Raw genomic sequence first — 27,671 nt, 5'->3', positions numbered from 1 at the left:
CAGTGAGCTGCCTTGGCTGCTTCTTCCGTCACCCCTGCTCCTCTGGGTCTGAAGCTGTTGGAAGGATGATTTGGACACTGGGATGAATTTCCAGGCCTCCCTTTCCAATGCATATGAAGCACCAGACCTGCAAGGCCTACCTGAAGCATGGTCTTGCCTGTGCTCCCACACAGGCCAAGGGGGAATGGCTTTAACCTGCCAGAGGGGAGACTGAGATGAGCTCTTAGGCAGAAGCTCTTCCCTGTGAGGGTGCTGAGGCGCTGGCACAGGGTGCCCAGAGAAGCTGTGGCTGCCCCATCCCTGGCAGTGTTCAAGGCCAGGTTGGACACAGGGACTTGGAGCAACCTGCTCTAGTGAGGGCTGCAGTGAGTTTTAAATTGACTTATGCACATCTGTACTTTCCACAGGCATTGTGCTCAGGGCCTTTACCTGCTGTACCTTTTATAGCTTGCTAAACAAGCAAAGTTATTGCCAAGTCACTTGTGAGGCACAGGGAGTGGTTGGGGCTTGCTGCACAAAAGTTTCCCTCGCATTTTCCATTTTATTGCACATACAAAATATGGTTTAACTCTTTTCATCCAATGCTATTAGGTGGCAGGGCATCAAGATGCTCATTTATACATGGCCTTCAGAATGAGTTACAGCTCAATTAGTGGTGGGAACAATAAAAGGAGATGGAAGCAGACGCGCAGCTGGATGCAACGTGAAGTGTAGCCAGCTGCTGGCTTGGCATTAGGCTCAGACTCACCCCGAAGGCAAAACCCAAACTGCAAAATGGAATAAAGCAATTAAATGTGGTGAGTGTTTGAATGTGTGATTGAAGGGGTTGGAATCAAGGCTGGAGCTGTGCAGGAGGCTTTGATAAGAGTGCTTCAAATCATGTTCCAGCACATTTCTGTGCGTGTCTACAATAAAAACTGAGAGATAAACCATGCAGGAACAAATGATTTGCATGAATTCTGTTCCCTTGGTCTCCAAATATGGCCCTTCAGCTCCACAGTACTTCCCTTCCTTGTGTTTCTGTGAAACATAAAGTTAACAAAAGAAAAAAAAGAAAAAAAGAAAAGGTTGATGGCTTCTCCCATCTTGGGGCTGATTTAGAAATAGTCTGAGCCTTGTCCCTTTTTAGGGAGCAGATGGAGGAGCCCAAACTAAAAGCTGGGGGCTGCAGACAGCCAGTGGTTAGGGTGACTATGCCCCTTCCAGCAATGGGCAGAGGCCCAGCAATGGGATGAAGAAGGCCTGGGGTCTGGCACTGCAGCATTCCCAGGACACGCTCCAGTGATGCTGGTGGCAGCCATGGTCCTTGCAACTGTTTTTTTCCCAGACCATGAGGTCCCAGATGGGCCATGTGAGACCTGTTATTTCCTGCACAAGGCACAAGGACATTTTCGTTTGCCTTGGGGCAGATGATCTGACACGCTGAGAAAGTCGGGGCTGTTCAGCCTGGATCAGAGAAGCTGCGTGGAGACCTCAGAGCAGCCTTCCAGTATCTGAAGGGGGCCTACAAGGATGCTGGAGAGGGACTCTTCATCAGGGACTGTAGTGATAGGACAAGGGGTGATGGGTTCAAACTGAAACAGGGGAAGTTCACGTTCGATATAAGGAAGAAGTTCTTCCCTGTGATGGTGCTGAGGCGCTGGCACAGGGTGCCCAGAGAAGCTGTGGCTGCCCCATCCCTGGCAGTGTTCAAGGCCAGGTTGGACGGGGCTTGGAGCAACCTGCTCTAGTGGAAGGTGTCCCTGCCTGTGGCAGGGGGTTGGAACTGCATGAGCTTTAAGGTCCCTTCCAACCCAAACCAGTCTGGGATTCTATGATTCTAAACCAGGGACGATGGCTTGCAAAGCTCAGAGCTTGCTGTCAGCCCCAAATCCTGTGCTAAAAGTGTTCCACAGCTCGGGTTTTGGAAGGGAAATAGGAATAGAGAAAAGCTCCCGATGAGGTTCCAGCATTTTGGCAGGTTTCCTTTCTTTCTGTTGGTCCCAGCACACCAGACCCCTCCCGCCCCAGCCCAGGAGCTGGAGCTGCTCCTCTTTCGGAGAGCCAGAAAGCACAAACCATCCCAAACCGCACAGGGGTGGAAGGAGCACATCTCTGCAGCTTCAGAGGCATGGAGCACGCAGCTCAGCAGGAACGTGTCCTGCAGCTGGCTCTCCTCGGCGGGCAATGTGCATCTCGGAGCACGTGTCGACAACACCCCCCTTGGAATATGGCAATAAGGAGATTATCCTTTGAATGGTCACCATGGGAACCTGCCCTCTGCCTGCGCAGCTGCAGCATCTCCATGTAACCTGCGCTGCCTCAAGGCAGTTCCAGCCGCTGTCAACGGCATGTGGCTCATCTCAGCCTGGCATTCCGGAGAGGCTGGAGGGAGTTTGGAGGTGTTGGAAATGTTGGAGAAGTTTTGGAGGGGTTTTAGAAGCCTTTGAGGGGTTTCTGAGGTGGTGGAGAGGTTTCAGAGGTGTCAGAGGGGGTATGGACATGTTGGGAGGGGGTCTGGATGTCTTGGAGAGGTTCTGAGGGCATTGGATGGGTTTTGGAGACGTTGAGGGGGGTTTGGAGGTGTTGAGGGGGTTTGGAGGTGTTTCGGAGGTGTTTCGGAGGTGTCAGAGGGGTTTTGCAGGTGTCAGAGGCAGTTTGGGGGTGTTGGAAGGGTTTGTAGGTATTGGAGAGGTAGGTTTTGAAGGTGGTGCTGTGCCTGGGGGTGCACATGGCAATTCACCAGCACATGGCAGTGACGGGATGGCATGTCCTGTGCAGCCAGGCAGCGTCTGCTCGGCTGTGAGCTGCATGTCTCCTTCTCAGAGAGGTTTGTACTAGCCTGCGTGGCCCAGCAATGGTGTTCCCACCCAGCGGGAAGAGCTGTGCAGGTGAGCGGGACAGGGGCCGCAGGGCCAGCGCTCTGCTGTGGAGAAGACATGGGACTGCTCAACCCTAATCTTCTTGTTGAGCCTCGTGATTAATTACCCCCACAGAAGGTTTACTTCCCTCCCTCTTGTTTTGTTTAATCCTCTAATATAAGCACAAGCATGTGCAATGTCCCTATATGCATACTGTCCCCGCTAAAGCCCGTTAAGCTGCTGGTTTCAGCAATCCTTTCCAACTGAAGAGCCAAGGAGAGGTTGGAAATCACAAGAAGTGTTTCAATCCGCATTAACTTCATTGTTTTGGTGCTCCGGCTGGTCCCAGGCACCAGGTAGGGGCTGGATTTCCTTAACTTCACCCACTGTTGTTGGGTATCTCCGTTAACTCCCTCACCCAACGCCATGTCAGGTGTTGGAAAACCGAGAGCCCAGGCTGAGGTAAACCCAGGTACAGGTGTTTAGGAGCAGGTTTCTACACCATGTAGCTTCGTTGGCGTTGCTGACTGCAGTGTTGAGGGGCTCCCCTCCAGCCCATTTTAGCTATTTAATGAGCCACAGGGACACACATGCAGTGAACACAGTGTCCCCGTGTGTGTGCCTGGAGGAGCCGCAGGCAGCGCTGCCGGCCGTGCCGCTCGAGCAGGGCTCAAGGCCAAGGCCCGGGCCCGGCCGCAAGCCGCGCTGCCCCACCGCGTTGCCAGGCAACGTGCCCGGCGAGCTGCTGCTCCTCCCCCCGCCCCCTCGCGGGCAAAGGGCGCGCGCACACCCTGCCCGACCAGCCCGGCGGGAAGCGCCTCCTGCGCATGCGCATCCCCCTCCCCGTCCCGCGAGGCACCGTGCCCTTCTCCAAGACGGCGGCCGGCGGCGCGGCGCGGTGACGTGCGCATGCGTCGGCGCCCCCGCCTCGGCTGTGATTGGCTGAGGGGGCCCGGCGACCACTTCCGGCGGGTGGGAGGGGGCGGGGCGGGCGAGGCCGCGTCCCGGTGCGCTGCAGGATGCGCCTGGCGTAGCGGCAGCCGTGCCCGCCGCCCGCCGCCGCGCTCCCGCCCCACACCGCCCCGCGCCGCACCGCCCCGCCCCGCCCCTTCCCAGCGCCCCGGGGCTCCCCGTCCTGCCGGCCGGGGGAGGCCCGGGGGCTGGGAGGCGGCGGCAATCGCTGGCCATGACATGAGCGGAGCGCGGCGCCGTGCCTAGAGCCGCCCCGCGGAGCCGCCGGCAGCCATGGTGAGTGCGAGGGGAGCGGGGCCCGGCGGAGGGCGGCCGCGGCCTGTCCCGGGCCCGCTTGCTTCCCGGACCGGGGTCGGGCGGCCCGCGGCCTGCTGTGAGGAGCAGCCTGGGCCGGGGGTGCGGGCCCGGGAGCCCCACAGGCGGTGGGGGGAGGCCTCCGCCCCCCGGGCCGCTGTGCTGACACCTTTGTGACAGCCGTGAAGGCAAAAATTCCTCCTGGGAGCGTTTGGGGGGTGGGGAATTGTGGTTTTCCCCGGTGCCACGCGTGGATTTGCCCCATTCGCCTCCGGTTTAGCCTTGGACAAGCTGCAGCAGTGACCTGGATTCCCTTCTGTGCAGAGCTTTCTGTAACTCTGCTGCAGATACTGGTCTTCAGCGGCCTCCCAGCAGCAGCAGCAGCAGCATGCAGTCCTGTGAGCGATACGGAGCTGAGATGTGGCACGCTTTGATTTGCACAATCTTTTTTCTCTTGAGAAGAAGCCAGAGGAGACATCTTTAGTCCACTGGCCGCACGCACAGTAGGCTTGTAGGGCTGGTAGGTGGAAATCTGTCTTCAGGGGGTTGTGATATCACTCACTATCACCGTAGCAAGCGCTGGCAGTGATATGCTGAGTAACAACTGCTGTTCTTATTTTTCCCTTGTTCTACCTGCAGGGAAACCTCATATCCCTAAATTTATCAGGCTGACAAAGGGAAGCCGCACACATGTACTTTGCAGTTGATCAGTAAGTAGAGGTGTGTTCAGCAGCCCTGTATGGCTCGTGGAAATCTGCCTCCTGTCCCATTTCACCCAGAGAGCCCCACTGGGCAAATGCAGTAGTTACTGGTCTACTTTTCTACCACTTCCTGCGTTAAGCCATTTTAGGTGAATGTAGGCTCAGGCCTTGCACCTTTTTTCTTCAGGAAATTGGGATCTTTGGGTTGCAGTTGTGAATTTCTTCACTCAAGAGCCAAAATAATCATGTCTGTGTACTGTTTGATGTGCTCCTTTGCACTCTTGTTAGTTTATGAAGCCTTGCTCTCTGTAGCACATTTAAGTTGAATTTCATTAGGCCCTTTGAGAGGTTTTACTGCCCTGTAGGGTGTCTGCTGGGGTGGGGTATGGTCTCCTCAGTAAATACAAGTAGCAGCCAGCTACTACTGGATGTGTGAGTGTGAGGGATGTACCTGCCTGCTCAGGATGGACTCATGAACTTCTCTGCCACATGTCACAGGTCATTCTGAATTTAGCTTCTGCCAGAGAGGGATGAGGCGGATTCTTTTTAGTGAATACTTCGAGAAGATGCATTCAACCGAATACTCATATTCAAGATGAATAAATAAAATGGTTGAGTCCAGAGAATTTGCTAGATCAGTTGTATGTAACAAACTGCAGTTCTGCATGTGGAAAGAGTTTACACAGTTTTGTGCTTCAGGACTGCACTGGTAACTGCAGGTAGCAAAAGGGCTCTGTAGTTCTTCCCTTACCTCCATACAGATATGCGTGTGCAGCCTCCCGAATTACTCCTGGCTTGCTTTTTTTCCTTGAAAATCCAATTCTTGGTTCAGCTACCAGCCGAGTACAGGCTTTGGAAGTTATGAAGCAGTCCTCGGGCTATGCTGCAGAATTTACTGTTGTAACTCACCATGTGAGTACTGTGCAAGATTTTCCTTATGTTCCCATTTCCCTGTAGCTCACAGATGGGCATGTTCTGTTTAGTAGTGTAGCCTCCTTCCCGGAAACAGTTGGGAAGGTGTGAAGATGAGCTGCTGTAAGGCATACTGGGAACAAATAAAACAGAATTCAGCTCTGCTGTCCAAAAGACAGACTTGTGCAAGCAGATTTTATTAGCTGAGGTTGAATTCGGTTGGGAGGGAGGAGAGTAAGCAATGGGAGCAGTCGTAAGTTAGAGCTTGGTTAACTGGGAAGGAACGTTGAGAAGAAATTGTAAAGTTGGAGCAGCCAGCAAAGGCAGGAGGAGGAAACAGTGGTGTACAGTGAGCTCAGAAACTACACATGTTGTGGGGCAGGTGCTGGTTCTCTGTGCTCAGATGCCACGAGTGGTTCAGAAATCTTAATGCCACCATTAAAAAGCTGTTTAGTTTCACAGGAAGCTTGAATCATTCTTTTGCTTTCTGAGGTATTTGTAGAGAGCAGCCCTGCTGTGCCAAGCTTTCTGCTTGTTGCAAATGTGTGGTGGTTATCCCAGGCTCGTGGCACGTTGGACTAATGTGTGTCTGCTAAATAGTTCTTGTAGGGCACCCAGGTTGTGGCTTTCTGGGAAAAGGATGTGTCAGCGTTGATGATGTTGAGATATCTTTGTAGAGAAAACAGTATTGTAAAACACAGGCTCCTCAAGGGGGTTTCTGTGAAGTCAAGTTAAGCTCTAACCACAGGGTAACTAGCTCCAACTTAGGCACTCAGGTGGCACTCTTCAAGCTTTTCTCGTCTTTGATAGACCTTTGATAGAGTAGTAGCAGAGTTTCTTAGACAATTTTTATGATCCTTCTAGATGATTTTAGTGAACAGCTTCAAAATAAATATTGTTGTGGAACTAGTCCTTGAATGCATTTGTGTTTTGTATCCAAATAAGCTATGAGTTTGTCTCATCACTCATTCTTTACCTTTTTTCTGCTGCCACTAGCAAAGATGAACCATCTCGGAGCTCAGTTATGATCTCCTGAGCATGCCAGTCATCTCATAACTCCGGTGTGAGGCTGGAGGTCAGGGGATTACCTCCCAGAGAATGTATTCTTTAGTTATGTGGGGTTTGTATCCTGCCAGCAACTAGAGGAACTGCTTAGGAAAGGGGACTCCTTCCAGGAAATGCTATTGTGTGAGGTATCAGATTTAAAGATGCCATACGAAGTCAACCCTTAAGTCAGAGAACTGCAAACAAGCTCTAGTTACAAAACAAGTCACGCTTCTTTGGGCTTGTCACTAGGCCTCGTAAATGCGTGGCACAGTGGGAAGCAGACAATGGAAGTGGCAGCAGCAGATCCAGAGACGCTCGTGTCCCTGTTCTGTGTGAAGCAAATATAACTTGCAGAAATGAAGTAGGCAGTGGGCGTGTGTAGCTTGAATCTTTCTAAGTTTTCCCGAGCAGCATCCTAGCTTTTATTTTATAGCCTTTATCACCTTCTTTTTTTTTTTTTTTTTTAGCAGCAAGTGCTGTCATTTTCTTATCCTTAAAGCTTCCTTTGGAGACCTGCTGATGGTTTAAGCCTTCCATTTGCTAAGGAATAAAGTATGTCTGGATTGCAGCATATCTGGTCAGGTAATGGTGAGCCATAGGTTATTCTGGCACACTTGGTTGCCAAGGAGCTTGCTGCTGAATTACCAAAATAGCCAATGCTTATTATGTATGTCAGTGTAGCTGAGCTGGTGACCCTGAGGCTCGATCAGGTCTGCGGGCTCTGAACTAGTGCTGTGGTTTTGGGGCCACTCCTGATGTCTCCTGTGCAGGTGGCTGAGGACATTGTTGTGGCAGAGGCAGCAGCAGCTTCTTACTGCTGCAAAACTCATGTTTTAAATCATGTCTGGGTTGCTGCTGCCTGTTCGTGGAGCAACTGAGCTACAGGAGTGTCCTGCCATAAGAGGTGGAGGAGATGGTAAAGCTGAGCACGCTGCTTGGGCAGGGCAGGCTGGAAGTGCTCATGCATGGTGAGGTGTCCTCTGCTCAATGAGGAGGTTCTTGAGACCAGGGGGGAGCTGGAGTGTGTTGTCCACGGCCAAAGGCATTGCTGGCTGATGTGTAGCACCAAACCCAGACCACTGTGGTGTACTGGCCTGAAGTTCTGTCAGCTTCTTGTATATCCCCTTCAAGTCTATAGTTCAAAAATAAAAGTAAACCCTTTTTAAACCATTCTGGCTCACTGGGCTGAGAAATGAGAGAATGGAGTTCGAGCTGCAGCTCTGACATCTGGCTTCCTTTTTCAGCCTTCGAGTCATGTCATAACTTTCTGTGCCCCTGCTTTATTAAATCAGGAAATGGGAGCTGAGACTTCGTGCTAGTGAACATTTATGTATTTACTACTCTGCAGCAAAGCCCGTGTAGGTGCAGAGCACAGCCAGGTACCCTCAGCAGTACCGAGTGCCTGTGGTGGCCCTGAGTGGAGGCCGAGCCTGCACGTCCCTTTGGGCAGAGTTAAGACAAGGAGGAATCAGAAGCAAGTTTGAGGCAGGAAAGCTGCTCTCGAGCGTGGCTGTTAAGGCTGCTTCCCCCAGAATGGAAGCTTTTTCTCTGAAGAAAATGGCTAATTTAGCAGCATGGCAATACATAAATATGTTTGAGGATCTATAACTACAATACATATACCCTATTTCAGAGACCTAGGCTGCACTGTCTCCAGTTGGACTAAATGCTATTGAAGGAAAATAGTTGAGCCTCCAGGTCCACTAAACCAGCTTGAAAAACCTCTTTCTGCTAGATGATGATGGTGGCAATCCACTGATGGATAAGTGTTGTTTGTTGCAATTGTTTTAGTAGAAAAGCATTAAAACTTGGCGTATTCTGCTGAGCTCATGCAGTGGGGTTCAGTGCTGTGATGAGATCACTTGGTGTGTGGACACCCAAAAGCTCTGAGGAGTTTGGTTATTTTGATGCATGTTATTAGGTGTTGCCATTTAGATCATGGAGAAGGAGCTGTTATATTTCTTAAGGGTGTTAGCATTATGCGAAGTAGAAAAACAATGTGGCTTTTACATGTATAGGCTGATACCTGTTTAGTAGAATAATGTGTCCTAAAATCCTTCCAAATCCCAGACTGGTTTGGGCTGGAAAGGACCTTAAAGCTCATCCAGTTCCAGCCCCCTGCCACGAGCAGGGACACCTTCCACTAGAGCAGGTTGCTCCAAGCCCCTGTGTCCAACCTGGCCTTGACCACTGCCAGGGATGGGGCAGCCACAGCTTCTCTGGGCAACCTGTGCCAGCACCTCAGCACCCTCACAGGGAAGAGCTTCTGCCTAAGAGCTCATCTCAGTCTCCCCTCTGGCAGGTTAAAGCCATTCCCCCTTGGCCTGTCCCTACAGGCCCTTGTCCAAAGCCCCTCTCCAGGTTTCTTGTAGCCCCTTCAGGCATTGGGAGCTGCTCTAAGGTCTCCCCTTAAGGAGCCTTCTCTTCTCCAGGCTGAACAAGCCCAGCTCTCTCAGCCTGGCTCCAGAGCAGAGGTGCTTGTTATCCTTTATCAGTCAGCAGATATTTCTTGTTAATAACTGTATTTGGGTCACTGTGCCTTGGCCTTCTCTGCATCCCAGATATGAGAATGGCAATCTCTGGTTTTGGAGAAAGAAAAAAAGGTGTTTGCCAGCTTTGTTTTGGCGAAATAAAATGCTTTAAATACCATTTAGAGTGGTAAAGTGTGTGGCGTGTCCCTGATCTCTTGTGGAGGTCTATTTGTTCCAACAGAAGTGTAAATATTAACAGATTTTAGAGCAATTGGCTTTTCCCCTACTGATTATGATGTTCAAGGAGTTGCTTACTCACACAGGCAGCCCTTGGGGTTAGTATCTGTGGTCAGAAATGCAGCGGGTCCTCTAGAAGGTCGGGAATGGTGCAGCCTCTCCAGGCCTGGCCTCAGGAGCACCTAAGGTATATGACAGATGTTTCTGTGAGGAAATACTTTCCAATCTGACCTTTTCCCCCTCCACGTATTATTCCTTTCTTTATTCATATTTCTGATTTCTATTTACAGTCAGGGTAGGAAGCTTTCATTCCACCTGAATTGTTTCAGGCTCTTCTAGCAACATCCCAAATTCCTAATATTCCTCCCTAATCTTCCCTGATCCCTCTCCTATGGGGATCCTGCTCAGAATTATATTTATTTTACCATTTCCCTGCACCATGCTCCATATTATCTTTTACTTGTTTCAACGTGTTGGAGTTTGTGGCTGGACCTGCAAGTCTGTGTGTACTTTTAGCAGTGTGACTTCTTTTATTCCAGCTTTAACTGCAGCATGAATTTCTTCCCAAGAGGAATTGTGGTGATTCCTTTTTGTCCCCTCTTCAGAAAAAGGAGCATACTCATCTGTTTTGTGTACTGGCTTGTCAGGATGCCAAAGTCAGCATTGAATTTATGGGATGCAGCCTTCTAGAGGAAAGAGCGGGGTTTTTTTTCCTTATGAGAGAGAATTTTGTCTGAAAAATCTGTTCTGGGTTGATTCTCTCCTGTTTCAGTGGGTAAACCCAGAACAGATTTCTCCTGCACTGCAATACCTCTGGTCCCTTGCTTTGGGATTGAGGACAGTTTCTTCTGCTGAAGTTTATCTCTGTGGTTGTTTTCCCGGAGTCGTCGCTGGCAGTGAAGAAGGATGTGTTTAAGATCAGGGTCTGGAAGCGATACAGTGAAGACAGCTGCTCTCTATCACAGAATCCCAGACTGGTTTGGGTTAGAAGGAGCCTTAAAGCTCATTTAGTTCCAACCTCCTGCCATGGTCAGGGACACCTTCCACTAGGCCGTGTTTGTCTGTAGTGGTTAGGGTTGTTTTTCCCTGTACCATTGCCCTGTTCCTTTGCTTATCAGGGGTAAGATTAAATTTTCTACAGTTCCTTGGCTTTCTTTTTGAAAATGTGAAGGGAAAGAGGAGGACGATGTGTTCCATGGCCTATCATTTCTGACATGCAAGCGTGAGGTAGGTGCTCAGGAGCAAGGCTGTTCCTGCTCCCATCCAAGGCTGAGGCTGCCTCTCCTTTGATCCCACCAGCAACCCTGGAGACCAGGCGAAGCAGTTTTTGTGATGGGGGGAAAAAGCTGCTTTGCAGCACCTGGCAGCAAAGTTTCAGCTGCTTTTTCTTATTTCCTGCTGGTGCTTGATGAAGTGGGCCAGGTTGTGGTGACCAAAATCTGTTTGTGTGTTGGCCTGTCCGAGCCCCTGCTGCCGAGGAGGAGAACCCTGCAACCTTCCCTGCAGGCTGCATGCAGTGCTTGGCCCCAAAGCTGCAGGAGATGCAAGGGTGCTGCTGTGAAATAGCCCACAGTGCAGAATCATTGCAGATATCAGCATCTTGTTTTGTCTTTAAGTGGACTAGATGTTCTTCCTGCGTGTGCTGTCCTTTGGAAACATTTAAGATTAAAAAAAGGTCTTACAGAGTTATTCCCATGGTGTTGTCCATGATAGTTTCATTATACACTCTTGAATGCCCAACACAAGTTTTAAGACTCTTGCCAGCAATTTAACTTGCAATATCACAGTCTTTTGTCTTCTCTTTAACAGGGCTTGAGTGTTTTGTAAAATATGTTTTTGTGTAGTGGAATCATAACCTCCTTGGAAATCACATCTGGCTGATGCAATATATTGGGTAAGGTATGATCCTTCTCCCAAGCTTGCCCTGCACCTTGTGCTGATGGCCCTTTGTAGTCTGGCATTGGGAGAGGTTTTTCCCCAAGGTCATGGGCTAAATCATCATCGTCCATCATCATCATTATCGAATCCTGCCAGGCAGAAGTAGATGTGGGAGAGCTACCTGGAAAATGAGGAGCTGGGATGTGTCAGTGCCATTAAATCTCAGCAGGGATTTGCCTTGCTGGAGCTGGAGCTGCATCTGAATGCAAGTGCCACTTTAAGAAACAGGCTGAATAATTGTTTTCTTACATTCACTTTCTTTTTTGCTTGTCCTGATGCTTTCCATTTCCAACTCTGCATAGGTACATACTTTCAGAGACTTCTTCAGTTAGGACTGCAAACAACTGTGATTTAAGAGCGTTTGCCTGTGAATTGCCTGTAGGTTGAGATAAGAGCTTATTTGCAGCTTTGGAGGCAGTGAAGTATTTGAGAAGTGTTTTTAAAAGTCCATTAATGCATCTTGGCCAGCTCAGGCTGGTGTGCAGACATGCCAGGTTTAGACTCCTATCACACATCTTTTCTAATCTCTTCTCTGGTCAAAGGAGCTGCCACATCTGAACAAGAGGTGAGGAATAAGCTTTTTTAGCATTTTGAAGTGTCAAATATCCATCTGTAAGAGCAAGAATGGTGTTCTTTGGTTAAAACTGGAAGATAAGTGTGGTTTTTAAAACTGATGTCAACTTTGCAGTGTTTGTAAATTCATTTATGTGCTGCTGCTCAGTTGTTTGTTCTTCAGCGTGAATAGGAAGATGCAAGCATTTTTCTTAACCCCTTTTTACTTCTTAAAAATATTTTTTATAAGAAAGTTTTTTATTCCCTCCACAAATACCCTTCCTCTCGACCCCACCCCACCCCCCGCAACATACCTGTGTCCAAAATAGTATGGCCTTGGGTTCTTTTTCACACCTTCCTTTGTAAAACTTGGGTTACTTCACCTGTAAGGGAAGGATTATCTCAAAATGAGTTAAGTTGGACCAGCCCTGTGGTTTGTGCAAGCCTAAATTTACTTATTCAGAGAAAAGGGAAGTGATTTGTACCCTGTGACCAGCGTCCAGGAGCTCCTGCAAGAGCACTGGCTCTGCAAAAAAGGACAGGATCTCCCTCTAAGGTGTCGGAGCCTTGTTCGAAGTGTGGCACATCCCGGGGAACCCTGCCAAGGGAGCACGTGAGGTGAAAGGAGGGGCCCAAACCCTCTGATTGCAAAACTGTTCCCTTGAGAGGTGCCAGTTTCTGGACTTCACTGGGAGACTTTAAGTTACTTCTGTACTCTGGGAGAGAACCAGAGTCACCTTGCAGTGTTTTAGAAGCTGGGAAGTGGCCCTTGACAGATGCTTGATCTTGTGTGGCGTTCATCTCAAGAGCTTACTGTAACTTTATGGCTTGTTTTTTCTGATAACACCCCACCTGAAAATTTGTCAGAGGTGGCTTAAAAAGTGGTGGGCAGCGGCAGAGAACTGTCCAAGTGTCTACTGAGGAAGGTCTAATGACTGTAGTTAGATTGTCAAATTTAAGCCTTAAGTCCACAAAGTGACTCTAGTGCCGCCTGGGGACCCTTTGCTGTGGTGATCCACAGTTGTACAATGCAGGGTATCGATCTGGAGTAGTCTGCTTTGGGCACTTCTGCACTTCTCATCTGTGTATCATTGTTTTAGCAACTACTTGTTTGGGGAAATAAGTAGTTGCTAAGTATTTTCCAGCAGCTAAACCTCAGTAAATCAATTGGCAAGTCGTCAGCATGTGGGCAGCCCACCCTCCTCTTGGGCTCCTCCTCAGCAAGAGCGTGGCTTGGAATGGTGCTGTGCCTAAATCTTACTTTGCCTAGGCCAGCTTGCTGTGATGATTTTTATCCCTTCGGTGGGTTTCTAAGGGAATTTGTAGGTGTTGAATTTTAATGCTTTGAGCTTGCTGTGTTCCTGTTGTAAACAGGAAAGTGAATGTGAAACGCTTGGTGGAGGATGTGCTGGCTACTGGGCTTGATGCTGTTGATTAAAAGTTGTTGGTTTAGAAAGAATCACACTCAGACATTTGAGCCTCTTAGTCAAAGTTCAGCCTTAAAACCTGAAGCCTGGTTAACTGAACCTGCCTGTACAAGGAGATTTAAGAAATAAGATCCCTAAGGTATTCAAAAAGGTGCCTGATTACTTGTGTAGCGGGCAGTGTTTACAGGTAAGATGATCTCCCTGTCGTGTTTGAGAAATCACATTATCACTGCTGGCTCTCCACAGCCTGTCCCATGCAGTAGTGTTCAGCCTGTGGTCATTTCTAGTCCTTAACTGATGTTTAAATAAAATAAATCCACTCCTGAAGCGCAGGTTGGGGTTTCTAAAGTGATGAGTTGTGCAGGCAGAAGGGCCTTGAGCAGCTGGACGTTGTCTTTGTCACAGCAGGGAGATGGACAGTAGCGTGGTGCCTTTATTCCTCTGCTGGTTGCCTTGAGGTAGAACAGTAATTCATGACTTTTATAGGAGGTTTTTGGTTTTTTTTGCTCAAATTGTGGTGTAAGAGAAATGACTTTGCGAAATTTATGTCTCATTAGTGAGCTGCACAAGTTGTGGCCCTTGAAATGAGTGAACCAAGTAAGTGGGATGTATTCTGCAGCCAGAATATCTCTTGAAATGGCACCGGGAGCCTGAGCGGTTCTCAAAGCACAGAGTGAAGCTGAATCTACTTTCGGTTCATTAAAACCACAAAAACATCTCTGAAATGCAACAAGGAAGCTGAGAATAAAGCTGGAGCCATGTCTTGATACCATCAGCGGTGTGCTGCCGGGGAGCACGTATGTGGCAGGCTCTGCAGGCTGTCTCCTAATTTAAGACCTCTGCATGAGCTATTCTGATAAGGAGACCCCAGACTTCAAAAATCATGAGTTGGAAATGATTAAATGTCATGAGTAACACTGCCTTTGAGCTGCACAGCTTTGCCTCTCGGTATGCACATTCATCCTTTCTAGAGGATGTGTTGGGTGTCATACAACTTCTTTGTAAAACACTGTAATTCTGCTTTTGTTTCTAAAAATACTGCACTTGGTTTATGAACTTCACTGCATCGAGTGACTTAAGACTCCTCCAGGGGTTCACCAAAGTGGTGGTAATGTCTGTGCTTTGCTGATGGCTGCAGAAGGAAGACTTCTGTGGCCCACACAGGCAGGTTTGAAATGACCCACAGTCTTCCTGAGGGTGTAATGACTAATTTATGTGTTCTTTATCATGTTATGTTTGGGTTCGGGCTTGGAGAGGCTCTGAAAGACACCCTGGTAATTCTTAAATGAGTAAATGGCTACCTTACTACATACACATGTTAGGTATGTGTATTACTAAGGTAGTGTTGACCAAGTTTCCTTAAAAATTATCTACAACAATAAAAATAATAATAGAAGGAAGCAAATTCAGCTGAAGTGTAGTGGTTTGTATTTGTGCATGTGTAACTGTGCTATAAAGTAACTGCACAAAGCTGGACGCAGAAGGCTCTGAGGTGGAAGAGGATGGGACACTGTAATTCAGCAAAAGCAGGATGATGAGTTTCTTTATACTAGCAGCTGCTGTTGTGGTGTGTGCATGGTTCTTCTTTCTTCTTAACCCTGTGTACAGGCTTGGTGGCATTACAGCAATTCCTGCTGGGAACACTCCAAACAGCCGCGTTTCACATTGTGTGCTTTCCTATAGTCCCTCCTCTCCTGGAAGAGTTGTCCATTAGGAGCATGAGTTGGTAGATGTAGCTGGTATTTGCGATCCATACACAGAGTAGGAGGCTTTGTGGACTGGTAGGTGTCAGATGTGGTGTGAGAAGTGCTTCAGCGGTGCAAGTGTTGCAGGGAGGAATGGAACAAGAATGGGCATCTGAATTGAAAAACATGGTGGGGTGCCTAACAGAAAGATCCTGTCCTCTTTATCTGAAGAGTAGAGATGTTGAGGGAGGCTTAGATTTGCCACTGAAGGAGGTGGTTTTAAGGTTCAGCATGTGTGGTGCAAAAGCTGTTCTTCCATGTCAGAGGAAAGTATTCCAGTGCTGCCTGAGGGGTAAAGTCACCTTTATAACATGGCAGCTGCAATTAACATCTTACTAAAAAGAGCTTTGTAGAGGGATTACCTTAGTTTTGTCTTGGAGTGATACTCATTTCCAAACACATTAGAGAAAAACTTAACAGACATAACCCTCCTCTTGCAGTTGTCATCAGCCTGAGTTGCCGTATTTAGAGTGTTGTTTGTATGATCGATGCTCTACTGAGCTGTTAATAGCAAGCACTGAAAGGTTAACAGCTTGTGTTTTTATGGCAAAGCATTAGGGAAGAGCTTTCCTCTAAAAGAAGCGCTTTAGACAAAGTAAAATGAAGTAAAACGATAGGAAGCGATCTCCTAAATGAAAGCACTTCTGGAGCAAATTGAAATAGCATTATAAAGCACTTTCGTATCTTCCAGAATGATCAAGTACTTTTTTAAGGGATGGGGTTGTCTTTGGTTATCTGCAAACAGTGTCGTATCCTCTATGAAATTGAGTGTGCAATGTCTAAATTGCAATCCAAAAATCATTCTGCTGTCATTCACCAGAATTGGATGGGTAACTCCTCCTACCCAAATGCTGGAGTCCTAGTCTACAGGCTGAACTGAACTTGAGACAGAGTCCTGGTTTAAGCAGCAAGGCACAATGATTTTGCTTCTCTAGAGCCTCAATAAGGTGCAGTGAACTGGAGTTTGAACAGCCTAAAATGCTGTAAGTTGACAGCTATTAATATTTTTTTCTTAATCAACCCGAATCAGTTAATGGCTAATACATCTTAAAATGTATTTGAACAATAACCCTGAAATCAGCCAGTACATCCAGGGTTTGTGGATCCTTGTTTTGGTGCTTTGGTGGGTGCAGAATGTCTTTGTGCAAGTTCTTGGTAGCATATCTCATAACTTCTGTCAAAATAAGAGGCTGTAGTCTCAGCTGTGAATCTGTCATTTTTCTGGTTGTATGAGGAGGGAACTAAAGGTTGGAGTCCATAGATAGATGGTATGAGTAAGCAGCTACACCCCTCTGGTTTGATAACTGTTAATGAAACACCTTTGGCAAACTTAATGAGGCAGAAATGGGGATGGTAAGGATGTAGATTGCCAGTGGCTCTCTCCCACCCTGATCCATATCAAGTCATGTTCAGATCACACAGAGCAATTCAGGAAGAGCAGGCTTGGGGCAGAGTTGACACTTCCACGGTCCCTGCAACATGGACGCGGTGTAGCACAGCAGCAGTTAATGACACCTGCTCTGGGGAGAATCGGCTAGGATACATCTCTCCAAGATGATATCTTGGAAACTATTTTGAAGCTGTAGTATGGATGTCTTAATGGAACACAGGAATCTGTAGCTGTTGGTGCATTTAGACCTGCTTGCTTAATTTAATCTGTCAGTAACTTGTGACTGAGGACATTATCTTTGGCTGGAGGATTTGCTGAACCTGGCAGCTAAAAGACCTTCTCTGTAGCAGCCTGCAGGTCAGAGCTCAGCCAAAGAGTTCAGGCAATTGGAAGCCCTGAGAGTGAACTCTGGGGTTGAGAGGGGTTGGATATTACAACTGGTGAAAGTGAGGGGGGAGTATTTCAGTTTTAATAGTTGAATATTTAGTGATGCCTCATGAAGGTGAATCAAGCTGCCAGCCCTGACCCAGAAAGTCTGCAGTAAATTCTGCTAATGATGGTCCAGACTTCATGACTTTCCCTGAAAACCTTTAAAAATGAAACTCATGTATGACCCTGTCACAGATGGAGATGCACTTCACTTGTAAGAGAGAAGTAGGAGTATGTTTATTGACATAAAGCAGTGATTTAACAAGCTGATAGGAAATGTGGCAGTGGTTGAACATGATTCAGTGGTGAGGTACACTTGATTATTTACTGCATAGAGGACAGGGTCAGATAAAGCTGTCAGGAGACGCTCCCGTTGAGACATGAGGTTCAGAAGGGACCCCTTTGTGTTCTAAACTCCTTCTCAGAGAGGAGTTGGGGTGCAGTTGGATCCAGATATAGTCCCAGACTTGGTCAGTAGTTTCTGTCTAAAGGATTCTATGTGCACAGTCAATCCTTTATATCCCTTAGCTAAGATTTCAAAGTTTAGCATGCTGTTAGTCACTTACCAAGGACCCGTGGCAAGGAATCTCTCAGCCTTGAGGAGTAGCTTTGAGAGGTGTCTGTGCTCAAGGGGAGATCGTGGCATGCAGCCTGCTGCTGTGCATTAGAGCTCCACAGGACCTGGGCTGTTCGCTAGTTAGGGAGTGAGGAGATTGACTTACATTTGCATAGCAGTGTCTTTCAATTGGTGCACGCTCAGCTGGCCCTCAGCTGTTGAGCAAAATTTATGCCCTTAGCTATTGTGTTGATATCTGTCTCCCCAAAGTCCAACGTAACCCTGATGAAGCCGTGGTGACCACCTGGCTATTGCTTAAGCAGGAAAGGGGACTTGAGCAGAAGCTGAGCTGAGTACTGCTGGTTCTGACTGCTTGTGGGGTTTGCTCTCGTCCTGATGTTGAAGGACTGAAGCTGTCCTTAATGTGTCTGCAGTGCTGCTCAGTATCACGATTGTCATTTCTCTTCGCAGACCCCAGTGATACTTTCCTGCTCTGTTCTTCAATGCAGAGTAAGCACCAAGCCATCAAAGACAGCAAACTGCATATTAGCATGAGCAATATTAGCCAGGTACAGCCACAGCTGCTACATATAGCTCTTCTTTCATTACAGCCTCACTAGATAATCTACTTTCTGGGGTAGGGACAGTAAACTTCCTTTGCAGCTCTCCAGCAGCACATGTCCTCTTTATCTTGGTGACCTAGTTATTAGAGCCTGTGCTTGAAAGGTGGGTGATTATCACATGTTCCTCGTTAGCTTGAGGAATACCCAAAGGCATGAGCAAGTGCAGAATGCTGCTCTCTACCTTTTCAAGTCCTGCCAGTAGCTAAAGGGGGTGGCCATCGGATAACGCCTAGGGTTGGACCTGGGAGGCTCTTCTGTCTGCAGAGCCCATCCTGGGCTGGGTTTCCATTACTTCAGACAATCTGTGCTACTCCACCTTCCTCTGGCAAAACCTCCAGAACAGCCATGAAAAGTCAAATAGGAGAAAACAATCTCGGAGGCCATGCTGCTTCTTTCTGCCCAGGTTGGCCTTGGATTCTGGCCAGCCTGGGCTTTGTACATAAAATGCTTGCGTTATGCTGTTTTCTGTTTTGCTTTTGCACATTGAACATTATGATGGTGGTGGTTTTAATATAGAAGATTAAGCATATTCCTAGGAATAGGCTCAGTCATCTTCAAAATCTCAGTGCCGAGAGGGTTTGAAGTCAGTGGAGGACATGTCAAATGCTCAAGATTTATGAGAACTCTGCAATTTATTTCTGAAAGTAGGAAATAAATCTTGACTCTTGGAAAAAAAATTACTTAGCTACTCTTCCGAAAGAAGGATTGAATTAACGATGTGAAAAGGCTTGAGCCCTGCCGTTCCTGTGTGCACAGCTAACACTTTGCTGCAAATTGAGGCGATCTTAATCTTGGCCAGTGGAGGAGTGATGTGAGAGAACTGTGCTCCTTACGCAGGAATTTGCATCAAATTGATCTGCCCAACATTTAGAAACTCCTTGTTGGGGGTTTGGCATTGGAAACTATTGGTGAGACTCAGCACTGAGCAGCAGAGAAGTAAACTGGAGGGGCTTAGGAAAATGTAGATGTATGTCTGGATCCAGTGGGGAGGAACTTGCAGCAGCTCACGATATCCTAGAAATAAATGCACAGAAATGGCAGTGTGGCTGTATCCTAACGTCATTAAGGACTCCAGTTAATCAAATACGTATTTTTTAAGTGAGGCTCTTACCCACAGTGTTGCTGTTATCTAGGAAATGGTGACTGGCAGGAGGGGGACACTGTTGGGTGGATGAAGGGCCGGCTTCAAGGGAGGTTTACAGTGTGAGAGACTGTTCGCAGAGGCCATGGATAACTGGATTAAAGAGGTGATAATGGGTGCTTGATCTTGTTTAAGCTTGCAAAGTGGCTTTGATTTGATTGTAGGTTATTTTAAGCCAATTTCCCACTAACAATGTTTCTTGCTAAAACAGTCCTTGCTTTCTAGAGCAGGTCTTTAAAAAGAAAATAGAGGAAAAGTGAGGGAAGGAAGAGGAAAGGTAGGATGAAATTCTAAGTTCCTTTGTAATTAGAAATGCATGGTGTCTTTCAGAGCATCCCTTTCCAGCTGTTGGGAGATCAGAGCTGAATTTCTCTTTCCACACTGTCATGTTGAGCTGTTTGCTCTCCGGGGGTGTGTTTGTGTGTGTGTGTTAATCCAGCTGTTTGAGGAGGATCTCCTACTACTTGGCCCCACAGTGGTCCTTGGGGAAACTGCCGTACGTGGAAGCGGGACCTCGCAGAAGCCCATTGTGGTTCTGCAAGCTCTCTTGCTCATCTCTTTGTAGAAGGCTGCCAGGCACTGGGTTTGTTTCTGTTCTTATTTCTTTTTGAGACAGAACTCTCAGTTTTCTTTAATGGTTTGTTTTGTTTCTGTGCAGATGAAGGTCAGGGCTTGAATCTTCATGCATTTATTATTGATAGTGTGCACTGAAAACATTAGAGGAATGACTAATGGCATGATGTGTACTGCAGCAATACTGTTTTCTAAGGCTGTTTAGCAGGCTTAGAATAAGGGAAGCACAGCATAGCTGTGAGGCTAAGCTCCATGCTGAGCTGTTACTAGGATAACATCATTCCAACTCCAGAAAGCTGCAAAGTAATAGCAACCTTGCAACAGCTATATACTAATTCTGATTATTATTTTAGGACTTAAAAACACTGAGCTATAACTGATGAATTCCAATAATAAAAGCTAAATTTGGGGATAGGGATATGACCTTCCTGAATCAAATTGCTGAATACTTATATGCTGCTTCTCAAAGTGCTGGAAATTCTTGCTGAGCAGCTTTGGTGTTGCAGGTGACACCTGGCACTGAGGCAAAGGTGGGAATACGTGTCAGGAGTCCTCTCGGAGTTCATGCTCCCCATGCTGTCGCTGTGTTTAGTATCTCTAAACATCTGGAAGCATCTTCTTGAACTTGCCGTATTTGAGAATAATTTGACAAGGATGAGCTAACTTAAACTCACTAAATGGCACCAAAAATGAAGGAAGCTTCTTGTATTGTTTTCATTAGTGCAGCTGAGCAAATGGTCCTTCTAGTCCAAAGCTTTCACTTACAGTAGACAAACTTTATTGCTACTTGACAGCAGTGAGCACTTTAAATTGCAGATTATTTTGCCCTCCATCTGGACTTCATGCTCTTGTTGGGTGCATCTGTGGTATGGATGGCACCGACCTCCTGTGTGCAAGTCAAAAGTGGAAGTTAGATTTAACTCTTCTCTTTAAATGTTGTTTGCAGGCATCTGAGGAGGCCTCACTACGGGCTTTGGAGAGTCTAATGACAGAGTTTTTCCACAATTGCACAACGAATGAGCGGAAGCGTGAGATAGGTGAGTTCATGCCACTGTTAAAGGCTGGTTCCCTTTGCTTTTGCTGCCTGCAGACCTCAGCAGAGGACTTGGTTATGTTCAACCGGTACAGCACAAGAAAGTACTCTATCCCATACCAGGCTGGCACCTTGGCCTCTCCTGCTTACGTGTGAACTTGAAGTAAAGGCTTACGTAGTTTGTGTTTTGGAGATCCCATGGCATGTCCTTTAGATAAGATGTCAGTAACTCTCTACTGCTGTGAGCATGGAGATGTTTTTTATCAAGGGTAGTAAGTTGGTTAGGGTAGGAGAAAGATGTTATGTTTTTCTCTGCCTGTACATTGTTGAATTGCATGTGCTGGAAAACCTCTACCTTCTGCCTAGAGATGGAGCATGAACTTCAGATTTGTTTGGCGTTAAGAAGGGAAAGCAGAAAACTGGCTTAGTTAATGTGAAATGACAAGCAGGAATAAGCAGTGAGGTTTCATTTTGGCTGGTGTCCTGAAAACCAGCAGAGATCTTACAGGCTCTAGAAGCTCTATATTAGCTTCTTGTGTCTGTCGTTGATGGCTGTGAATAGGCAGTTTGCTTTTATGCTCAAACTTCTGCCATCTCTAACTTCAGTGCCAAAAGTCCCAGCAGGAAAGAGTTCTCCCAGAAATCTGGTAAAATAAAGAATAAGCGACTAGGCAAGGGTCAGTCTTTTTCCTGTTGTGAAGATCTGCTGTGGAAAAGGTAAAAGCCTTCAGCACCCTCCATTTTCCTGCTTAAGTTGCAGGAAGAAACAAATCGTTTAAGGATTCAACTTGATTAACCTCTAAAACAGCCCTTTCAGTTTTCCCTTTGCCACATTTAGTACGTAGTCACTTGATGTGAGGTGACCAAATCCTGTACCTGAGTGTTCAGAGACCTACAACAAAGTCAATGGCTCTTGGAGAAACTGCATTAAAACAAGGGTGTTTATAACACTGTGTGGGATCTGAAGTACTCCTTGTGTTTCACAGTGACCTGGTATCCCAACATTTGGCTTTTATAGGTAAAATGGTAATGCTCATAGTATGATTTCTGTGTAATATAATATTCAGCCATTAGTCTGGTGTAGTATTTGTCCAAACTGTATTCTAAAGTGACATACCTATTTTGTTTTCATTAAAGCCTGTTATTAGGTTGCTTTTAATACTTTGGAGTGGGATTTTCTTTTTTTCCCCTCCTCCAGGTTGAGTCATTCCCTGAACATGGGGTTTCTTCCATGCACAGTGTGTTACTGTGCTACCAGTATACATTGTTGGGGATTTGTTCACAGCTTAAGAATCACCCTGTATTTTTTTAATACTTTGTTTTTTCCAGAGGAGCTTTTAAATAACTTTGCCCAGCAGATAGGAGCCTGGAGATTCTGCCTCTATTTCCTGTCAAGTACAAGAAACGACTATGTCATGATGTACAGTTTGACTGTGTTTGAGGTAAGCTGTGGCTCTTGCCTGCTTAGTGCATTTTCTGTCTGGTGCAGTTTTATATGGCAATTGATTTGATTGGAAAATGTTTGTCTGAAAGGGCAGTCCTAGTAAGTGCAGTGCTAAAGAATGCTTTTATTGTGCTCTCCTAGAGAGGCTGCTTAATGGCAAGCTAAGAGTAGGAGAATATGAATCTTTGTACACAAATTGAAGAATTCATTTCTTGGCATCTCGCAGTACAAACTACCTTCAGTTTCAGAGGCTGCCTGAGTTTTCTGCACAATGCTTTTAAGAGTCTTATTGCTTTTATAGTATTTTTACAGTCAGAAAGACGTGCATGATTACCTGCTGCTCCTGCAAACTTTAATGCTAAGAGGGAAGACAAAGTTCTCTTTATTTTTCTGACATCTCATAGTTGTGGTTGATGCTCTTGAACTACATCCTGCAAGCTTATGTGCTAGATGTAGAGGGAAGGTCTCTTGTACCACATCCCACCTATTTATAAAAGGACAAAGTTATGGTTAAAAGCATAAATATTGATTTGTGTATCTACTGGAAGAAACAAAAGTATTCTGTGAACAGCTCTGTTTTATCAAGTGACTTCTCATTGACCACTGCTGTGTTTTTCTCTAGCGATATTCTGGGGTTTGGTCAGTGTCACACCTCACCCTGGTCTGTTTGTGGCCTCTGTGTTGTGTTCTTGGCGGGGTGGGCAGTCTGAGCTCCGCTCCTACATCAGAGGGGCTTTATATCCTTTGCAATGGCCACTTTTTAGATGGAGCCAACAACTCTTATCCACAGAATTATCCACATTGTTGCTTGCAACTTCTTCACTTTAAACGTTCATTTGATTTATCTGGACTTGATCTGCACACTGAATCTGGTTTGCCTTCCTTTCAAAAGGGGGTAATCACAACAAATGGAGTGGGAATTGTTCGCTGCTCTGGGGATGGATGTCACACAGCAGCACCATGCAAGAATTAAACTGATTTTTATGAAGACTAAAACCTGTTTGATTACTGAGCGTCTGCTTCTGGGAGGGGGGGAATAGTACTGAAAATATAATTGTGCCAGAATTAAGCAGAATAAAGAAATCATTGTCCAAGTGTAAAGTGAGTCCAGAGCTCAGCTGAGAGATTAGGATCTCACCATTGATAGCTTGAATTGCCAAAGTTAACTACTTGAGTGCTGCCCATTCAGCTGGTCCTCATAGCAACTTCATCAGTCTTCAACTGCCAGAGTACTGAATGTCAGTAAAACATGTATGTAAACATTGGGATTATTCCCAAAACTTCATGAGAATGTTGTGTTTTCTAGAGTGTCTAGGAAGTTAACAGTGGATCTGGAATAAAAATCCCTTGGCCCCCTTCCAGATGAACCTTTTTTGCTTCTTGCTTTTGGAGAAGAGAACATCTTCCCAAAAACATTTTACAGGTGCAGATAACTTCCACTTCCAGGTCAGATGAGTAGGACAAAACTCAGTGGGCATTAAAGTGGGAATGTTAAAGCTAAAGCATCTTCCAGTTTTATTGGGGCTTATGAAACTCTTGTTCTGGACTTGCAGCAAGGAACTCGCATTTGGTTGGGTCATCACTGTTTTTAAGCAATACTTCTGGATCTTCTCTGTGAGAACACCCAGAAAGCAACTTCTTTGAGGAACTTAATGTATAAAAATACCTCTGTATCTCTACACTGTCAACTGGTACCTGTGTACAGTAAGTCTACACTGTGAATTGGATCTGCTTTGACTATAAATAGTATTCCACTATCTGCAAGAAACCCCTTTGCAGCATCTCCTACTTATGGGTTCCCCAAGCTATCTGCCTGCAGATGGGTACAAATACTGCCTCAGTAGCAGGTCCCCTCAGTAAGTTACTCTGAGAGGCTCAGCTCCTAATGCTCCAGAGCCCTTAAATGGGATTGTAGCGTGGCAGGAAAGCAATTTGCAACTCTGCCTTCTTAAGGATTTTGTCTGGGTTTAAGTGGACTAAAAGCTTTCAGTTAAAGTGGTTCCCTGTCACTGCAAGGCAGTCACTGTGGTGACCTTCCAGCTTAAGGAGACCAGGGTGGCATCAAAGTCATCTTAAACTGAACTTGCTTCCCCTCTTTTTGGTTTTTTTTCTGCTTCATACAAGACTATGCTTCCCCCTTTCAAGGGGAAAATCTAGGCATCCAGGATAGTGGAAGTAATTTATAAGCATGCCAAACCAGTTCTGCTTGACCAAAACCCACTTAAAATGGCAACATTGCTGATACTTGTCAATAGATAGAAATGATGGTGTTTTCCAAGAGTAGCAGGTCCTGGGGCATTGAAACCCATCTTGTGTGAAGCCTGTTGGAGGGCTTGGATGAATCTGATACTCTTGTGGTGGGGGTGGGTTTTCGTTAGATCTCATCCCTACATGCAAGTGTGGCTTGTAAGAGATAAGCTCAGTGAGTTTTGTTCAGCAGCTTGAACCATCGCTGTCTTCAGTTGCCTGAGTACTCCTTCAGGTAGCAAAGCTTATTCCAAGTTAGTGATGTGGGGTTTGCCCTCCATGAAGCTGCTCTTGTTCTGCCTAGCTTAGTTTGCACACACTCTACATGTTGTTAAAGGTGTCAGGGTTGGTACTGGGCTGCTGAGCAATTAAAGCATCTTAAATTTCAGCTCTTTGTCCAGCGAGATGGGTGTTGGAGCTCTAAAAAAAGGGAAACATCTGTTTAACTTGCTAATACCCACTCATTTCCTTATCTGTAGGTCTTCCCACAGCAGCAGTGAAGGTTGAACTGCAACAAATATAGGTGCTTAAGTTTCTAACTGCTCAGGCTTGGTCACTGTGAGGCCTGGATGGATTGGAAGCTATAACCTTTTCCCTGCCCATGCAGTGTGGCAGGGACAGGCAATCCTGGGATGTAAGATGCAGCCGCTCTGCCTGTTGCTCTGTCCCTGCACTATGTGTCCAGTTTTCTTGATGTTTAACTGAATGAAGCAGGTGTAAGATGAGCTCATTTGAGAGGTCTTTTCTTTTCCAGAACCTGATCAATAAGATGTGGCTTGGGGTCCCATCTCAAGACAAAATGGAGATCCGCAGCTGCCTGCCCAAGCTCCTTCTGGCTCACCATAAAACTCTGCCTTACTTCATCAGGAACAAGCTCTGCAAAGTCATTGTGGATATTGGCCGGCAAGACTGGCCAATGTTCTACCATGACTTTTTCACTAATATCTTGCAGGTAAGGAGTTTATGAAGGGAAGACTTGTATTAAACTTGTATTAGTTTGTGGAGAGACATTATTTTGTTTCCTTGAGTCATGACTTGAGAGAAGTTAAAAAACTACGTGAAAAACAAAATTGCCTCTTAAACTCATCTTCCTTTTTAATTTTGCAGATAAACCTTAGCTTCCTACATGACACTTTTCTTACTAGTGTTAATGTTTTTTGTCAAAGCAACAAACGTCAACTGCAGTTTGAATTTTAAATATTTCATCATCATAGACTGGTTTGTGTTGGAAGGGACCTTAAAGCTCATCCAGTTCCAACCCCCTGCCACGGGCAGGGACACTTTCCACTAGAGCAGGTTGCTCCAAGCCCCTGTGTCCAACCTGGCCTTGACCACTGCCAGGGATGGGGCAGCCACAGCTTCTCTGGGCAACCTGTGCCAGCGCCTCAGCACCCTCACAGGGAAGAATTCGGGAGTAGTTATGGAAAATTTAGGGGTTGTGGGTTCTTTAAAAGTAAAAAGTCAGTAACACTATGGATGCATCACTGGATGATTCTCACAAGTGAAGTTTCTGAACGTGATTGTTGGAGATTTTTCGCCTAACAGCCAAAGATACCCTAAAATCTTTGGTGCCTCAGCATGTAAAGTAACAGGTGGAACGTTGTTGGCGTGTTTAAGAGGGCTCTTGCGGAAAGACCAGAGTATGTATTAGAGGATCCTGGCTGAGACAGTGCCGTTAGTTTGAATGTTGGTTGTAATTCAACATCTTCAGAGCTAAGCCTGAGCCCAGCGAACAGCTCATTGCTGCTGGAGCCTGACGAGGCTGGTGCAAACCTCCTCTTTTGGTTTAAGGACCTTGTTTCCATTTCTCTTAAAATTATTCATAATTGACTTAAGGAGGCCGAGTGTAAACTGAAGAGCTGCGCTGTCTTTTTTCTACTGACATAGTGAGGTGATTGAATGCAGCGATGCCCATAGCCAAGCCACAGGCAGTTATTTAAATAAATCAAAGTCCTTGAGTGTCAGGAGTTTCTTTAAGAGAAATGGATCTAGTATTAATTTCAAATTTAAAAAAATGCTAACCTGGCCTACAGAGCTTGTTACTAACTGGCGTAATGTCTTTTCAGACAGCTTTCTGTAGTTATGTAGTGCGACATGCTGCAGTTTTTTTCTGGGTAGTCGATTTGACAATGAGACAACTGTCTGAGCTTATAGTTTTGGCTTTGGTTTCACGTGGATCTGAGCTGAAATGCTGTCTGAGCTTCTACTTGCTTTTCTAGCACTTTGGAGGTTATCTTGAGTGCAGAGCCCAATTTGTGTATCTATTCTTTCTTAAGCCTCTTCTTTTGGACTTGGCTGCAGAGGAGGATGATCCTATAAATTGACTTCTGTAGCACCTTCCAAAAATATTCAGAGAAAGTGGAATTAAAATACTAATACTGGCCTCCAAGACCTCCAAATAATGAAGAGTAGCTCGGGAGCAGAATGAGTTGCTTTTGGAGTTGCAGGTGACTTCTGTCTCAAGACTTCTGAGATAACTTCAAGCAACTGTTTCATTCTTTAGCATTAAATTGTATCCCAGTACTGCAAACCTTGTACTGAACCAGTTGAGGGCCGGAGAGAAGTAACTTGGACTGTCGTGTTGTCATTATGCAAACACAGAAGGTTCTACTTTGTTTAAAATTACTGAAGTACCAGTCCATGGTATTGCTAAATTTCCTGGTATTGTTCAGAAAATACTGAGAGAAGATGGTTCAGCCTCTTTGCGACTTCCTAACAAGTTGTGTGTTTCATTTAATTCTTTAGCTATCTGCTCCTGTGCCATCATGCTTCCTTCCTGAAAGCCAAGCTCATGTACATCTAGACCAAGAGCTTTTGGATGGGCTTTTTTCCCCATTGTGTAGCCTTAGCAGTGTTAACTCAGCCTGTCTCTGGCTGGGAGGGTCAGGGAGGTTAGGAGCGGAGTCAGGCAGTATTACAGAATTTGTTACTTCAAGGATTAGTTGTGGTAATTGTGATTTGCTTTAGTCTTCTTTCTCCCAGAGGGGGTAGTGCATAAACCATTTTGGATGTTCCAGGTCAGCAGTGAAAAGCAGTGCTGTCTTTCAGCTGAAAATAAAACTTTGTCCCACTTCAATGTGTCTTTAATATCCCAGAAGC

General features: G+C 46.2%; 1 protein-coding gene and 1 long non-coding RNA gene across 13 annotated transcripts in view; both read left to right on the top strand.

Annotated features, from left to right (window-relative positions):
- Positions 1-3,794: 3,794 nt before the first annotated feature.
- The window catches only part of XPO6 (exportin 6), a 55,686-nt gene continuing 31,809 nt past the window's right edge, over positions 3,795-27,671 (top strand). For 8 of the 12 annotated variants that reach the window (XM_030482103.1, XM_030482097.1, XM_030482096.1 and 5 more), the window contains exons 1-4: positions 3,805-4,088; positions 20,795-20,885; positions 22,211-22,323; positions 25,327-25,524. In XM_030482103.1, the coding sequence (XP_030337963.1) occupies positions 4,086-4,088; positions 20,795-20,885; positions 22,211-22,323; positions 25,327-25,524 (405 nt within the window). In that variant the 5' untranslated portion in view covers positions 3,805-4,085. Of the gene's footprint in view, positions 4,089-4,248; positions 4,827-20,794; positions 20,886-22,210; positions 22,324-25,326; positions 25,525-27,671 lie in introns of those variants that run through there. The other 4 variants (XM_030482101.1, XM_030482100.1, XM_030482098.1 and 1 more) reach the window with 4 other exon arrangements.
- LOC115606360 lies at positions 18,030-19,395 on the top strand. The gene is made up of 2 exons (XR_003990884.1): positions 18,030-19,221; positions 19,252-19,395. It is a non-coding gene; the product is annotated as an uncharacterized LOC115606360 (long non-coding RNA).

Source organism: Strigops habroptila, chromosome 4 (assembly GCF_004027225.2).
Source record: "Strigops habroptila isolate Jane chromosome 4, bStrHab1.2.pri, whole genome shotgun sequence".
Classification (NCBI taxonomy): domain Eukaryota; kingdom Metazoa; phylum Chordata; class Aves; order Psittaciformes; family Psittacidae; genus Strigops; species Strigops habroptila.
This window is presented reverse-complemented; position numbering and strand designations above follow the sequence as displayed.